General features: G+C 44.1%; 1 protein-coding gene and 1 long non-coding RNA gene across 29 annotated transcripts in view; one reads left to right on the top strand and one right to left on the bottom strand.

Annotated features, from left to right (window-relative positions):
- The window catches only part of WDR20 (WD repeat domain 20), an 89,427-nt gene that overhangs the window by 72,972 nt on the left and 111 nt on the right, over positions 1 to 16,344 (bottom strand). For 19 of the 27 annotated variants that reach the window (XR_012416143.1, XR_006699914.3, XR_010587852.1 and 16 more), the window contains exon 1: positions 15,649 to 15,924. Coding sequence is in view for 15 of the 27 variants with exons in the window: in XM_045397640.3 (XP_045253575.1) it covers positions 15,649 to 15,897 (249 nt within the window). In the remaining 12 variants the exon portion in view is untranslated. Of the gene's footprint in view, positions 1 to 15,648; positions 15,925 to 16,091 lie in introns of those variants that run through there. The other 8 variants (XM_065547509.2, XM_065547510.2, XM_065547512.2 and 5 more) reach the window with 2 other exon arrangements.
- Positions 16,072 to 16,344, top strand: part of LOC123574615 (uncharacterized) — a 37,221-nt gene continuing 36,948 nt past the window's right edge. For both annotated transcript variants that reach the window (XR_010587853.2, XR_010587854.2), the window contains exon 1: positions 16,072 to 16,344. This exon is cut by the window's right edge and continues 235 nt beyond it. This is a non-coding gene — a long non-coding RNA (uncharacterized lncRNA).

Genomic DNA, 16,344 nt, shown 5'->3' with positions numbered 1-16,344 from the left:
AGTAAAATAAATAAATAAATTTTTAAAAGTGAAATGTTTTTCCCATTCAGGCTACCCTCTAAATTCTAGTAAGGTTAAGGAGCCCTAATGAGCGAATGCTATCTAATAGAGCTGACATAGTCTGCACATCTACAAAGGGATGGAAAAGGCTGAGCTCCTGTATCTGCTTTCCCTTCTCCCCAGAGTCTCTTCAACCTTTGAAAATCCCCACACTGCTCTCCCAGTAATCTCTCTCCGGTCTCTAAGGCTGCTCTCCTTTCCCCATTCTTACCCAGTTTCCCTCTCTCCTTGCAGGGCTCCAGATGAAAGAAACCAGCAGTCAGTTAGCAAATCACATGTGAGATAGTAGAATGAGTCAGTTCCAGCTCTTTGGTATATCCTTGTATAACTAAAAGAAATATCTTACATTTGACAGTACTCTACCATTTCTGAAAGAGTGTTCATATAATTATCTCACTAATCCTTAAAAAAACTGTGAAGTAGGCAGGACAGATATTCTCACCTCTATTTACAAAAAAATGAAACCTGAGGCTCTGAGAGGTTAAGCAACCTGCTCAAAGTCACAGAGATCATCGTACAAAAGGCAAAATATGCACTGTTGGAGCAATCTCAACCTCTAAAACGGCTCCAAACATGAGTTGGTCTATTTTAAACTCAGAACTGCTGGGATGGCAGCTTCAGGTTAATGTAGAGAGTAAAAGCTGGACAAAGTCACAAGTCTTTATCCTATCAATTATTAATAATCCTATCAATTATTATCCATGTCCTTGAATCTATTTCTTCTTCCATAAAGTAGGAACAATAATAAATGACTGCCTGACCTTACCTCCCATAAAGCTCATCTAAAGTGCTCTACGTAAATGCTTTATAGACTGTGAAGTTATCATTCTCACCAATAATAAAGGACAGCATAAAAACAAAAAGGCAACAAAGCATTCATTCATTCATTCATTCATTCATTCATTCATTCATTCATTCGATAAATATTTCAGTGCCTGCAACATGCCAAGCACTGTTCTAGGTACCGAACAGGGGATACAAGGATGAATAAGACAGAAAGGCTTATTCATGCTCTCAGGAAGTTGATGTTCAATAAGGAAGGTGAGAGAGACTGACAAATGCATACGTAAGTAAGCATGACAATATCAGTGCTATGGTCTGAATGTTTGTGTCCCCCCCCCCAAAATTCATTTGTTGAAACCTCATTACCAATGTGATAATATCAAGAGGTGGGGGCTTCTGGGTGATCAGATCATGATGGTGTGGTTCCCACGGACGGGATCGGCGCACTTATGAAAGAGGTCCCAGGGAGCTGCCTTCCCCTTCCACCATGTGAGGACACAGTGAGTAGACAATAAACCAGAATGAGAGCCCTCACCAGATAATGAATCTGCCAATACCCTCATCTTGACTTTCCAGACTCCAGAACTGTGAGAAATAAATTTCTGTTCTTTACAGGCTACCTAGTCTATGGTATTTTGTTACAGCAGTCTGACAGACTAAGACAACCAGTAGTAAGTAGTATATGAAAGATTTTTTTCTTTTTTTGAGACAGGGTCTTGCTCTATAACACAGGCTGGAATGCAGTAGCATGATCACAGCTCACTGCAACCTCAAACTCCTATGCTCAAGAGATCCTCCCACCTCAGTCTCCCCTGGAACTACAGATGCGCGCCACCACATCCAGCTCATTTAAAAATTTTCTTAACATAGTGAGACAAAGTCTAGAACTCCGGGCCCCAAGCAATCCTCCTGCTTCAGCCTCCCAAAGTGCTAGGATTATAGGCATGAGCCACTGTACCCAGACAAAGGATTTTTAAAAGAGTGATGTTACTGAAGGTGACCGATAGTACCACAAATTTATGGTCAAGAGGAGGTTCTCTGATGGATGGTGACATTTCAGCTGTGATCTAACCAGCAAGAAGGAGACAGCAACGCATAAAATAAGGGAGGTGAACATTTTTAGTAGAGGAAGCAGTTAATATAAAGAGGTTCCAGGGAGAGCACAGGTTGGACTAGCAAAGTGTCATCTAGCAATGTATTAGGCTGTTCTTCCATTGCTACAAGGAAATAGCTGAGACTGGGTAATTTATAAAGAAGAAGGCGGCTGGGTGCGATGGCTCACGACTATAGTCACAGCACTTTGGGAGGACGAAGCAGGCAGTTAGGAGATCGAGACCATCCTGGCTAACATGGTGAAACCCTGTCTCCACTAAAAATACAAAAACACAACCGGGCGTGGTGGCAGGTGCCTGTAATCCCAGCTACTCGGGAGGCTGAGGCAGGAAAATGGTGTGAACTCAGGAAGCAGAGCTTGCAGTGAGCCGAGATCATGCCACTGCACGCCAGCCTGGGCGACAGAGCAAGACTCCATCTCAAAAAAAAAAAAAGAGGTTTCACTGGCTCATCGTTCTGCAACCTTTACAGGAAGCATAGTGCTGCCACCTACTCGGCTTCTAGGGAGGCCTCAGGAAGCTTTCAATCATGGCAGAAGGTGAAGAGGGAGCAGGCACTTCACGTGGAGAAAGAAGGTGCAAGAGGGAGACAAGGAAGTGCCACACACACTTTTAAACAGCCAGTTCTGGAGAGAACTCGTACTCACTAGCATGAGGACAGCACCAAGTAGATGGTCCTAAACCACTCCTGAGAAATCCACCCCTTGATCTAATCACCTCCCATCAGGCCCCACCTCCAATACTAGGGATTACTATTCAACATGAGATTTGGGCAGGGACCAGAGCTCCCACTGAGACTCCTAGTCCTGTGCTTACTGACAATATAAGTCCCTAGCTTATTGTTAAGCACTCTGGTTCTAGGGTTGAACAGAACTGGATTCAAACCCCAGGACAATGGCTTATTAGTTTTTTACCTATGCAAAGTTTTTACCTATGCAAAGTATCCAACTGCTACAAACCTCAGTTTTCTCACCTGCAAAATAAGGATACTAATAGTATCTATTTTATAAAATGATTTGCAAAGATTTAATGAGATCACGCGGCCGGGTGCGGTGGCTCATGCCTGTAATCCCAGCACTTCGGGAGGCTGAGGTGGGCAGATCATGAGGTCAAGAGATCCAGACCATCCTGGCCAACATGGTGAAACCCCATCTGTAGTTAAAATACAAAAATTGGCCAGGGGTGGTGGCGTGTGCCTGTAGTCCCAGCTACTCAGGAGTCTGAAGCTGGAGAATCGCTTGAACCTGGGAGGAGGAGGTTGCAGTGAGCCAAGATCCCGCCACTGTACTCCAGCCTGGCAAAAGAGCAAGACTCCGTCTCAAAAAAAAAAAGAGAGGTCATGCATAATCTGTTAGCACAATATCCATAATTATCCATAATCCATGTTATTAAGAGGATTAATATGTTATTAATAATGTTAGCTATTACTATTATTACATGAGCTCTTAAACCTTGCTGTCTTCCATTTCAATACTTCCAGGGATGTTCAGCTTATTTCTTTATATCCGAGAGGAAGAAAGAGTACTCCGCAGTGACTCACACCTATAATCCTACCACTTTGGGAGGCTGTGGTGGGAGGATCAGGTCAGGAGTTCAAGACCAGCCTCAGCAACATGGTGAAACCCTGTCTCTATAAAAAATACAGAAATTAGCCGGGCATAGTGGCACGTGCCTATAGTCCCAGATACTCAGGAGGGTGACATGGGAAGATCACTTGATCCCAGGAGGCAGAGGCTGCAGTGAGTTGAGATCGTGCCAGTACACTCCAGCTGGGCAACAGAGTGAGACCCTGTGTCCAAAAACAAAAAAGTAAAAATTAGCCAGGTATGTGGGTGGTGGCATGCTCCTATAGACTCAGCTACTCGGAAGGCTGAGGCAGGAGGATTATTTGGGCCCAGGAGGTTGAGGCTGCAGTGAGCCATGATTGTGTCACTGCACTCCAGCCTGGGTGACAAAGTGAAATCTTGTTTCATTTAAAAAAGGAAAAGAAAAGAGTACCCACATCACATCTCTTCTATAAAATATTTCCTGGCCCAGCATGGTGGTTCATGCCTATAATCCCAACACTTTGGGAGGCCAAGCAGGGAAGATCATTTGACCTAGGCAAGACCAAACCAGACAACGTAACAAGACCTCGTCTCTACAAAAAAAAAAAAAAAAAAAAAAAATTAGCCAGGCATGGTGATGCACACCTGTAGTCCCAGCTACATGGGAGGCTAAGGTGGAAGGATGGCTTCAGTCCAGGAGTTCAAGGCTGCAGTGCGCTATGAGTGAGCCACTACACTCCAGCCTGGGCTACAAAGTGAGACCTGGTCTCAAAAAAAAACAAAAACAAAAAAACCCTCCTAATTACTTTTTAACCTACTATCTCCCACTCTCAGGAATGACATCAGTATTAGCCATAGTTCATTTTTTTGACACAAAAGCTTGTGTAAGAGGCCTAGGCGCAGGCCTTAGGTTTAACATCAGGCTCTACCGTAGCCCTTCAGTATTGGTGGACACATCACAATCTCTCCAATGACAAAAAAAAAAAAAAAAAAAATCCCCAAAGGATGGTTTTGAAGAGAAAATAAAAAGGCTATAAACTTTAGAGAGTTATGCATTTATCCTCTCACCAACTGTACACAGCACCTATGAATAGGCAATGTTCAGTTTTGAATGCTTTTCTAGCAGCTGCCTTATCATTGCTGGTTTACTTGTCCATCTCACCACTAGACTGTAGGCACTCTGGGCCAAGGACTATGTCTTATCTATCTTTGGATCCACAGGTCCAATAAATGTTAGTTGAATTGAATAAGCCCTTGATTATTCCACTGGACTGTGAACCCTTTGATAGCAGAGATTCTTAACAATATAGAGCGGGCACTCAGTAAGTCCTTTTAGAATGAGTGTGTGAATATCATGTCCCTCCTTGGTTAGATGATACTCCTCTTAAGGTCAGGGCCCATACCTCATACTTGTTTGATTTCCCATAGTCTGGCATACTGCTTTTCACACAAAAACTACTCAGATATTTATTAAATGAAATATTAAGGCAAGATAGAGCCTCTAAAGCAGAGATCCAAGTAAGTAAAGAGAATGAGAATCTGTACAAGTTTTACTGTAGCAGAACAAAAAAGCGCAGTAAAAGGGTAAGCTGGTTGTGAGTCAACTAAAGAAAAAAACAGCTTCATGGCAGAGCAATAATCTACAGTGTGGTAACTAAGAATGTTAACAAAGTCCCTCTTACTAAATTATTCTTACTTTTTTTTTAGATGGTCTCATTCTGTCGCTGAGGCTAGAATGCAGTGGCTCGATCACACTGCAGCCTCGACCTCCCCACCCTGGGTTCAAGCAATCCTCTTACCTCGGCCTCCTGAGTAGCTGGGACTATAGGTACACATCACCACACTCAGCTAATTTTTAATTTTTTGTAGAGATAGGGTCTCACTATGTTGTCCAGGCTGGTTTCCAACTCTTAGCCTCAAGAAACCCTCCCACCTCGGCCTCCCAACGTGCTAGGATTACAGGCGTGATGTAATCCTATGCCAGGCCTGATTCTTACTTTGTAAATATAAAATCCTTATAAATTCCTTCCTCATGAATGATTCTTGCTTCTTTCTTATAAAACCTATATATTTAAGCTATTTCCCTATTGATACAAAGCAAGATAAGATGTAACAGACTGATTTGGCATGTTTTAGAATAATATATCTACTTTTTAAAAATCTACTACAAAATAGAATTGACGTCCAGGTGCGGTGGCTCACACCTGTAATCCCAGCACTTTGGGAGGCCAAGGCGGGTGGATCACGAGGTGAGGAATTAAGAGACCAGCCTGGCCAATACAATGAAACCCCAGCTCTACTAAAAAATACAAAAATTAGCCCGGCATGGTGGCGTGTGCCTGTAGTCCCAGCTACTCTGGAGTCTGAGGCAGAGTCTGAGGCGGAGGGTGCAGTGAGCCGAGATCGAGCCACTGCACTCCAGCCCGGGCGACAGAGTGAGCCTCTATCTCAAAAAAAATAAATAAATAAAATAGAATTGACAACAGAAAATATTTCTCAATTTACAAATTACCAACTGGCAGAGAAGCTGAAAAGTTGAGAAAAATGCTAAAAGAGCAGTTGACATCTAAAGCTCAATCAGAAATAAAAATGAAGCATTTCTGAAATTAGAAATACAAGGCAACAAATATAAAAATTTATTAAAAATATGATCTGCACACATTTTGGGGCAAATCATCTATTTAAAATCCAATGCAATATTCTTCTACTAGGCAGAGAAATACTTTTCCACTTCACCTTTACTCCTTAATTCCACTTGATACTTATATTGCTATGCCACATGCAGAGCACATACTCTCTACTTTATATTGTAATGTTAAATACAAAATCAGCCGGGTACAGTGGCTCACACCTGTAATCCCAGCACTTTGGGAGCACAAGGCAAAAAGGGTCACTTGAGCCCAGGAGTTCAAGGCCAGCCTAGGCAACACAGCAAGACCCAGTCTCTACAAAAAAAAAAAATAAATAATAATAATAATAATAATTTTTTTTTTTTTTTTTTGAGATGGAGTCTTGCTCTGTCACCCAGGCTGGAGTGCAGTGGCGCGATCTTGGCTCACTGCAAGCTCCACTTCCTGGGTTCAAGCGATTCTCCTGCCTCAGCCTCCTGAGTAGCTGGGACTACAGGCGCCCGCTACCACACCAGGCTAATTTTTTTTGTGTTTTTAGTAGAGATGGGGTTTCACCATGTTAGCCAGGATGGTTTCAATTTCCTGACCTCGTGATCCGTCCGCCTCGGCCTCCCAAAGTGCTAGGATTACAGGCGTTAGCCACTGCACCCGGCCTACAAAAAATTTTAATTACAGACTATGTCTGTAGTCCCAACTACTCAGGAGGCTGAGGTAGGAGGATCACTTGAGCCCAGGAGGTTGAAGCTGCAGTGAGCTATGATCATGCCACTGCCCTCTAGCCTAGGTGACACAGTGAGACCCTATTCCAAACACACACACACACACACACACACACACACACACACACACACAAAGCCAAACTCTTTAAAAACAAGAGTGTTAAATACACTTCACATTGGCCACAATAGACAGCAGTGCCTCATATATACCAGTCATCAATAAATGCTTGATGAATGAGGATTATGTTTTGTTTTGTTTTTTGAGACAGAGTCTCAGCTCTGTCACCCAGGCTGGAGTCCAGTGGCACAATCTCAGCTCACTGCAGCCTCAACCTCCCAGGCTCGAGCAATTCTCCCACCTAAGCCACGTGAATAGCTGGGGCCACAGGCATGCACCACCACACCTGACTAATTTTTTCTTGTAGAGATGGTATCTCACTATGTTGCCCTGGCTGGTCTAAAACTTCTGGGGTTCAAGCAATCCTCCTGCCTCGGCCTCCTAAAATACTGGGATTATAGGCATGAGCCAAGGTAACCTGTCACTGACACTGTCAATTTCAAGTGTCCTGAAAATTAAAACTGAATTCTACCAATTAGAAATGTATACCAATTAAGGTTACTTCTATTTTTAAGGTCTCCTGAATAACCAAATAAGATCACATTTCATATTACTGCACAAACTAACCTCACTGAGAAAGAAACAGAATTATTCTCTAAGATACTAAATTCCAGATGACAAAAATCTTCCTATTTTTAAAACAAGGTTCTTGGCCAGGTGCACCAGCCCACGCCTGTAATCCCAGCACTTTGGGAGGCCCAGGCAGGAGGATCACCTGAAGTCAGGAGTTCAAGACCAGCCTGGCCAACATGGGGAAACCCCGTCTCTACTAAAAATACAAAAATTAGCCGGGCGTGGTGGCAGGTGCCTGTAATCCTAGTTACTCGGGAGGCTGAGGCCTGAGAATGGCTTGAACCCAGGAGGTGGAGTTTGCAGTGAACCGAGATCATGCCATTGCACTCCAGCCTGGAGAACAGAGTGAGACTCTGTCTCCAAAAATAAAAATAAAAATAAAAATAAAATAAAATAAAATAAGGTTCTTTAGCCACACAGCCAAACCACTCAATGACAAAATCCACCATGTTTTGATGCTTGCTCACGCTCAAGTTTTCTATCAAAGCACATTACCCTTAAGTCACTATATTAAGTCAATGATAATAAATATCATATAAGTGACACGTTTTTTGAGGGCAAAGACTTTGACTACACCCAGCATCTAAAGCAGTACCTTGTATCTGGTAGGCATACTCCATGAATATTTGCTGAAAGAATGGCATTCACGACTATCTCATGGACTTCAATGACATATTCCAGGTGCTTCTCACCATTGCTCATATCCACCCATGAAGTCCTCCTTTTTTGGGGAGGTCTCACTTTGTTGCCCAGGCTGGAGTGCACTGGCATGATCTTGGCTCACTGCAACCTCCACCTCCTGGGTTCAAGCGATTCTCCTGCCTCCTGAGTAGCTGGGATTACAGGCATGCACCACCATGCTTGGCTAATTTTTGTATTTTTTGTAGAGATGGGGTTTCACCGTGTTGACCAGGCTGGCCTTGAACTCCTAATCCCAGATGATCCACCCACCTCAGCCTCTCAAAGTGCTGGAATTACAGGTTACCCAATGGAGTCTTTCAAAATCTCATCACCACCCTCCTCTTCAAAGCCAAGAGAACCCAGGTATAGTATGAAAGTATATCCACTTTAAATGATGTATTAAGATGCTTTCCCCTCAGTATGCAACATTCTAAAGTCAAATAAATCATCAATATTTCAGAAGTCAGTAAATAGCCTTTAATGGAAAAGAAACACAAGTTTCCAGTCATTCAGCAACCCTGTGTGACCTACTAAATTAAGTACAAGATTTCTCAAAGTATATCTAATACAAAAAGTTCTAGACTTCAGAACCTCTTTCTAAATTACAAAAGGGGAGCCAGGGAGGTGTGAAAAATTACAAAAGGGGAGAAGGATGTGAACACGAACCTCTCTGAAGCAGTGAAGTATCTAAAACCAGTCTGTTAGGGGGACAATTTTTTTTTTTTTTTTTTTTTTTTAGACGGAGTCTTGCTCTGTCGCCCAGGCTGGTTTTTTGTATTTTTTAGTGGAGACGGGGTTTCACCATGTTAGCCAGGATGGTCTCGATCTCCTGACTTCGTGATCCGCCCGTCTCGGCCTCCCAAAGTGCTGGGATTACAGGCTTGAGCCACCACGCCCGGCCCGGGAAAATTTTTTTTAAAGGCATCTAGTTCACCCTCCCACACAAAACAGGAATTCCTCCAATGTCACCAACAGGTGGTCCTGCAGTTTTTGACAAAGAGACAGAACATTTCCCGTATGAGCATTCCCATAACAGAACGCTCATTCTCTCTCAAGTCAACCCATTACCTTCTTCTTTAAATAGAATCTAAAAATACTTCAGCTTTTATGAACTGACTCTTCTTCTGGCCCCAACTTCATCTCAGCATCATGAACATAAAGCTCTTCTAGTCGGGCGTGGTGGCTCATGCCTGTAATCCCCAGCACTTTGGGAGGCTGAGGAGGGTGGATCACGAGGTCAGGAGTCCAAGACCAGCCTGGCCAAGATGCTGAAACCCCGTCTCTACTAAATATACAAAAATTAGCTGGGCATGGTGGCAAGCGCCTGTAATCCCAGTTACTTCGGAGGCTGAGATAGGAGAATCACTTAAAACCCGGGTGCTAGAGGTTGCAATGAGCCAAGATCAAGCCACTGCACTCCAGCCTGGGCGACAGAGCAAGACTTCGTCTCAAAAAAAAAAAAAAAACTCTTCTAGCATAAAGACCTAAAAATCACAATGTTTTCAGCTTGCTTTCCCAAACACCCCGCCCCTCTCAATTCCAAATCAAGTAGGCAATGAATCAAAGAGATGAAGACATCTCTCCAATAGAATGATGAATCCATTTTCACTAAAAAAAAAAAAAAAAAAAAAAAAAAAAACCTGAGCACAGAATCATACAACCTTTAGAGTTGGAAAAACCTTAGAACCCTCTAAATTTACTTCCTACCTCCTGTAGTTATCACTTCAGTAACTTCTCTGGGCAGTACATTTGTGGCCTGGAATCTTAAGATGTGGGGAGGTAGGAAGGTTCTTTGGCTTAAATGTCAAGTCATTCTGAGTATAGTTTTTGTTTATTATTGATTGTTTTGGCTTTTTTTGAAACAGGCTCTCACTCTGTTGCCCAGGCTGGAGTGCAGTGGCACAATTACAGCTCACTGCAGCCTCAACCTCCCCAGTTCAAGTGACCTTCCCAACTCAGCCTTCCAAGTAGCTGGGACAAGAGGCACATGACACCACGCCCACCCTTGTAGAGACAGGGTTTCACTATGTTGCCCAGGCTGGTCTCAAACCCACATGAGGTTTCACTGTGTTGCCCAGGCTGGACTCCTGCAATCCTCCTGCCTCGGCCTCCCAAAGGGTTAGGATTACAGGTTTGAGCCACCACTCCTGGCCTGAGTACAGTTTTTAAAAGTTGTACATGGATCTTGTAGGTGACATAGTTTGACAGAAGTAGATCAAAAGTAATCTGTATCAATTGTTTACTATTACTTCATTGTCTCTTATACAATTTCCCTATTTTAAGAAGGTTAAATTTGTTACTTACTAGCAATATTTTTAAATGTCTTTTAAAAGATATGAGCTATTAAAAAATACCCAAGTTACTTTCGGGCCCAAAATTGAATAGGTTTTTCAGCTTCTAAAGATCTCTTTCAAGTTTGGCATAGACATGGCTTTACTCAGTCATCCACTCAACAAATACACAGTAAGGGCCTAACTCTAAACTGGACACTGCACTGGGCATTGAGAAGATGGAGAGAAGGAAAGATAAGGTCACTATTCTAAGGGAGCTTTGTTTACAGAAGGCACAATTGCATCATCACACAGAATTACAAATTCAGAAAAGTGCTAGGAAGGCAAAGTACAGGATGCTCTAAGAATACATACACATAATAGGGCCTGTAATCACAGTACTTTGGGAGGCTGAGGCGGGTGAATCACTTGAGGCCAGGAGTTCCAGACCAGCCTGGCCAACATGGCAAAACCCTGTCTCTATTAAAATACAAAAATGAGCCAGGCACAGTGGCGCATGCCTGTAATCCCAGCTACTCAAGAGGCTGAAGCATAAGAATCACTTGGGCCCAGGCAGCAGAGGATGCAGTGAGCCCCCAGCCTGGGTAACAGAGCAAGACTCTGCCTCAAAAAACAAAACAAAACAAAAAACCATGTAATAGAGGAAAACTGTTACACCATGGGGATTCAAAGCAAAATTTCCTGAGGAAGTGATGGTTAAGCTGAGATCTGAATGGAGGCCATTCGTATTTATGTAAAAACAGAGATCCATAAAATGAGAAGAGAGGATTGGTCCAATAAGCCCAGCTACCTTACCTTTGGCATCTTTTATCCTATATCCTAAAAACAACCTTTTTTTTTTTTTTTTGAGACAGAGTGTAGCTCTGTCGCCCAGGCTGGAGTACAGCGGTATGATCTCGGCTCACTGCAACCTCCACCTCCCAGGTTCAAGCGATTTTCCCGCCTTGGCCTCCCGAGTAGCTGGGACTATAGGTGAGCACCACCACGCCCAGCTAATTTTGTATTTTTAGTAAAGATGGGGTTTTACCATGTTGGCCAGGCTGGTCTCAAACTCCTGATCTCAGGTGACCTACCCGCCTCGGCCTCCCAAAGTGCTGAGATTACAGGCGTGAGCCACGGCGCGCAGCCCCGCTCCCCCTTTTTGTTGTTTTAAAAACAGGGTCTCATTCTGTTGCCCAGGTTGGGGTGCAGTGGCACAATTATAGCTCACTGTAACCTTAACTCTTGGGCTCAAGAGCCCTCCTCAGCTTCCCAAGTAGCTGTGACTACAGGCACATACCACCATGCCCAGCTAATTTTTTTTTTTTTTTTTTTTTTTTTTTTTTGTAGACACAGGGTATTGATATGTTATCCAGGCTGGTCTCAAACTTCTGGGCTCAAGCGATCCTCCCACCTCAGCCTCCCAAAGTGCTGGGATTACAGGCGTGAGCCACTGCACCAGACCACAACTTCTTTTTTAAAAAAAGAAGAACAAAGTATGTAATAAAGATGTCTGAAAGCTAGTAATTGAAAGTCTTTTGGGGAGAGGGACAGGGTCTTATTTAGCTCTGAATACCTCACATCACCTTGCCTAGTATCGTTACTATCACAGTAGTCACTCAAATCTGGTGAAATGATTAGTGTCAGTATTAAATCAACGTTAATACTGTCTTTAGTTAAATAAATTTGCCAAACTACATCTCCTCACATAAGAAACCCCATTTTAAACTTCCTCAATTGTGAAAAGATGTTTTAATCTACCTCAAGAATTTAATAAAATAATACATGGCAAAATGCCGAGGTAGATTCTATAAATTCTTGGAATATATGATATCCCTGTGATCAAAAAGCCGGATCAGTCTCTTCTAAGATAGTTTAGACTCAGCTGTGCTTCATTTTCCTTACTATGAGAAAAAATTCTAACAGGTTTGCATCCCCTCTCTGGCCTCGGTTCTCTGACGAGGGTGAAATAACAAACTCTAAAGTTCCTTCTAACTCCAGACACCTGTAAACCTTTTAAAAGGCTCAAGATTGCAACTCCTTAGCATGAATGTTAGACTACTTCCTCACCTACTCCATTTCCCCAGGACCCCATGTTTTTTCTCAGGAAAGGTAGCACGTAATTCATGATTTAAGTTCTTTAAAACACCTATTTTCTACTCATTTTACACGCAGACTTAAGTTGAATTTATACATCTAAATTAGATCTTCTGAATAATCCAAATAATTATTGTAGGCCGGGCGCGGTGGCTCAAGCCTGTAATCCCAGCACTTTGGGAGGCCGAGACGGGCGGATCACGAGGTCAGGAGATCGAGACCATCCTGGCTAACCCAGTGAAACCCCATCTCTACTAAAAAATACAAAAAACTAGCCGGGCGAGGTGGCGGGCGCCTGTAGTCCCAGTTACTTGGGAGGCTGAGGCAGGAGAATGGCGTAAACCCGGGAGGCGGAGCTTGCAATGAGCTGAGATCCGGCCACTGCACTCCAGCCTGGGCGACAGAGCGAGACTCCGTCTCAAAAAAAAAAAAAACAAAAAAAAAAACAGCCAACTGTGCTCTGGGTGTGGTGGGTCACATCTATAACCTCAGCACTTTAGCAGGCTGAGGTGGGAGGATCGCTTGAGGCCAGGAGTTCAAGACCAGCCTGGGCAACACAGCAAGACCTCCATCTCTAAAAAACATTTTTTTGTTTTTAATTAGCCAGGCATGGTGGTGCACACCTGTAGTTCCAGCCACTAGGAAGCCTGAAGTGAGAAGATCATCTGAGCCCAGGAGTTTGAGGCTGTAGTGAACTATAAGCATGCCACCGCACTCCAGCCTAGGCAACAGAATGAGATCCTGTCTCTAAAAACAAAAATAAAAACATGTTTAATGGCCATCGGTCAAAAATAGGTTTATAACTACTAACTCTAAAGAGTAAATCTTGGTTTTCCAATTAAGGAAAATTTATTTCCTATATTTTAAATCAGAAAATAGCCACAAAAAATCACTTACACTCAGAAGTAACAATAAATGCAAACTCATTAATGGAAAAAAAATTTTAAGTTACAATTAAAAGAGAGCAGAAACATCTGCAACATAATGCAAATGTATCTATGATACTACCACATGAAAATGAAATTTGACCCAAAAAAACGTTAAAACACTCAAATTATGCAGGTAAGGGCAATTTACGTATTTCAGATTTATCTTGTTTAAAGTAATTTTTTGGTGTAGTTTTAAAAGCCTTGCCTCCTTTTACCCTTCAGAGAATAGCGTCCCATAAAAGAGAACACTATTGTAAGGATCCTTTCAGGCAAGAAACTTTCTTTATGATGTAAACCAGGGCTACCAGATCCGGATAAGGTTTGCCATTAGGATGCTTCACAAGTAATAACCTTCAAAGAAAAAAAAATTTTAAAGTAATTCCTGCATTAATAATTGCTAGTTAGTGAATTTAGTTTTTAAGCACATTGTATTTTTATATACATTTTTAAAACTTAAAATTCTAAACTTAATTTCCAGAGACAAAATCAATCCTTTCACTCTGAACATCAACGTCAAGACGGCAGCTTCTTATTTGACAGTTACTCTTAGTATTTCTTTAACTATATTTTACATCTACTGAGTGTTTCAGAGCCTTAAAATTCATTACGATTATTATATTATTAGTTACAACGTGCACTGTAACATTCCCTTTTTAAAGAGGTGCAAATAGAAGTTAAATAACTTATCCAAGGTCACCCAACAAGTCAGTGACAAAGTTGGGAGTAGGAGTAAAACTTCAGCCCCTAGACTGAAGACTACTTCAAGCGTTTGCAATTCCAAAAGAGGGGGAAAAAAAAAAAAAAAAAAAAAAGGTCAAGCGATTTACCCTCAATAACTTCTAATAGCATACTCTAAATACAGTGGTACACTTATTATCATAAACACTAATAAAAAAGATTCACCGTGAATGAAAGAAACAACTTTGCTACATTTAGATACCACTGTCATTTCCCTAGCTCTTGTAACAAGCGAAAATCCTGCACTGGATCTGGCTATATGAAATCCTAGGGAATGTTCACTCTTCAATATGAACAATTTATTTTCATGCTAACATGCATTTGCGAATTAATCTTTTATCACCTTGTCCTATTTGGAGGTGCTGTGGGATGCATTTATTTCCTCACTCTTCCATAACATCAAGTCAAAGACTACAATCTCAAAACTAAGCAATTCTCAGTGAAAACACAGTTACATAGCCAATGAAAGAAAAGCTCTAATAAATGGCTGCTTTTAAAGAGATACTTTTAAAGGATGCTTATAGGCTTCAGAGCATTACTGGTAACTCGCCCGCCAAGAAGGATGGTCCCTTTAAAGTAGCCTTTAAGGCATTATCCCTCCCCGTTTGGGACACAGTCTGACTTGTTGGACAAGACTAATCTGGGCACTCTCACACACAACCCCTCTGAACCAGCTTAGTTCATTGCAAACATCATTTCAACTGTAGTACTCAGCCCTTCGCATACTACAAGGGACAAGATGACTCTCCTTAACAGTCTTTCAGAACGTCCCCTCGGCGGACACTGACAGCCGACCTCCCGCGGATGTTTTTGGAAATAGAAATGTTAACACCAGGAGAGGCTCCTAGGAAGTGTCAGTGCGGCAGCAGGTGGAGTAGCCCTGCGTGCCGAGCAGGTTCTTTCTGACCTAGTCTCAGTCTCCGGCTTCCCGGCCCCAGTTCCGCCTTACAGAGATCTTGTTAAGCCGTCTTGCGCCCCTGTTCTCTAACCCAGGGCGAGACTTCCAACCCTCCAGGGAGGCGAGGCAATCGAAGCAGACAAGACGGCCACTCCATCTCTTCCGGGGACTCGCAGGCCCGCTCCCTGGCCATGTCAGAGCCTGATGGACCAGGCTGGAGGGGACGCAGCCGGCTCCCCTGGGAGCCTCCCAGCCAGAACCCCGCGTCCCACGGTTCCTTTCCACAGCCCCCACCCCTTCGAAACGCCACCGCCACCACCCTCCTTACTCCTGAATCCCCTCTCCTCAGGAGTACCCCAGTGGAGGGAGTTACCGGCCCACTCAAAAGTAAGAGCGACGGCCACCCCCTCGGTCACCCTGGCCCCACTGTCACCGCCCTGCTCCCGCCTCTGCCTACGCCGCTGGCTGACCCCGGTGACGCCCGGGTCGGTACCTTGCGGACCCCCTTGTAGATATAGAAGTAGAGCTCCCGGCCCACATTGAAGCAGAGGCGGTCGCCGTTGCCAGACTGGTCGTTGAGGTTTACGAAGGAGACGCGGACAGGGTTGGATCCCTGCGAGTTGAAGGGCACCCGGTTGGGCCGGCTGTACTCCGAGTGTGGCAGCAGCTTGTACAGACCTTCCCGGGTGGTGAATTGGGTCTTAATCTCGTTCATCTCCTTCCCTCCTCCCTCCGTCGCCATCTTGGAAAGCAGCGTTCATCCTGCCCTAAGTGCCCGGATCACGCCCACCGCGCAGGCGCTGTTCCCGGTGCTCCCTCTTCCCCCACCCCTTGCCTTTTCCTTGTCGCCCCTCCCACCCGCGGGCCAGCCCCGCGAAGGCGGGCCGAAGGGAAGGGGCGGGCTTGTTTACGGCCCGACTGCGCAGGCGTGCTCACCTGGCGTGCTCCACCCGGCTGGGCGTCCGCAGGCTCCTCCCCCGGGCGTGGCCTCCGGGCGGCCCGGCTGCTTCCCAGGTGATGTTGGTTCCAGCCGGTGGGGTCTAGTTGACGGTTCCGCAGCCACTAGGACCAACGGAAAGCCGATCAGGGGGAACCGCGGCGGGGCTGGTGTCAGGAGCCCGAGGTGAACTTGAGGGTGCTTCCTCAGCGGTCTCCCCCCCTGCCCTGAGGGGCGCCGGGACCCCAAAGA

This window comes from Macaca fascicularis, chromosome 7 (assembly GCF_037993035.2).
Source record: "Macaca fascicularis isolate 582-1 chromosome 7, T2T-MFA8v1.1".
In the NCBI taxonomy this organism is placed as follows: Eukaryota; Metazoa; Chordata; class Mammalia; order Primates; family Cercopithecidae; genus Macaca; species Macaca fascicularis.
Note: the sequence above shows the minus strand (reverse complement) of the source record. Positions and strands in the feature narration are given on the sequence as shown.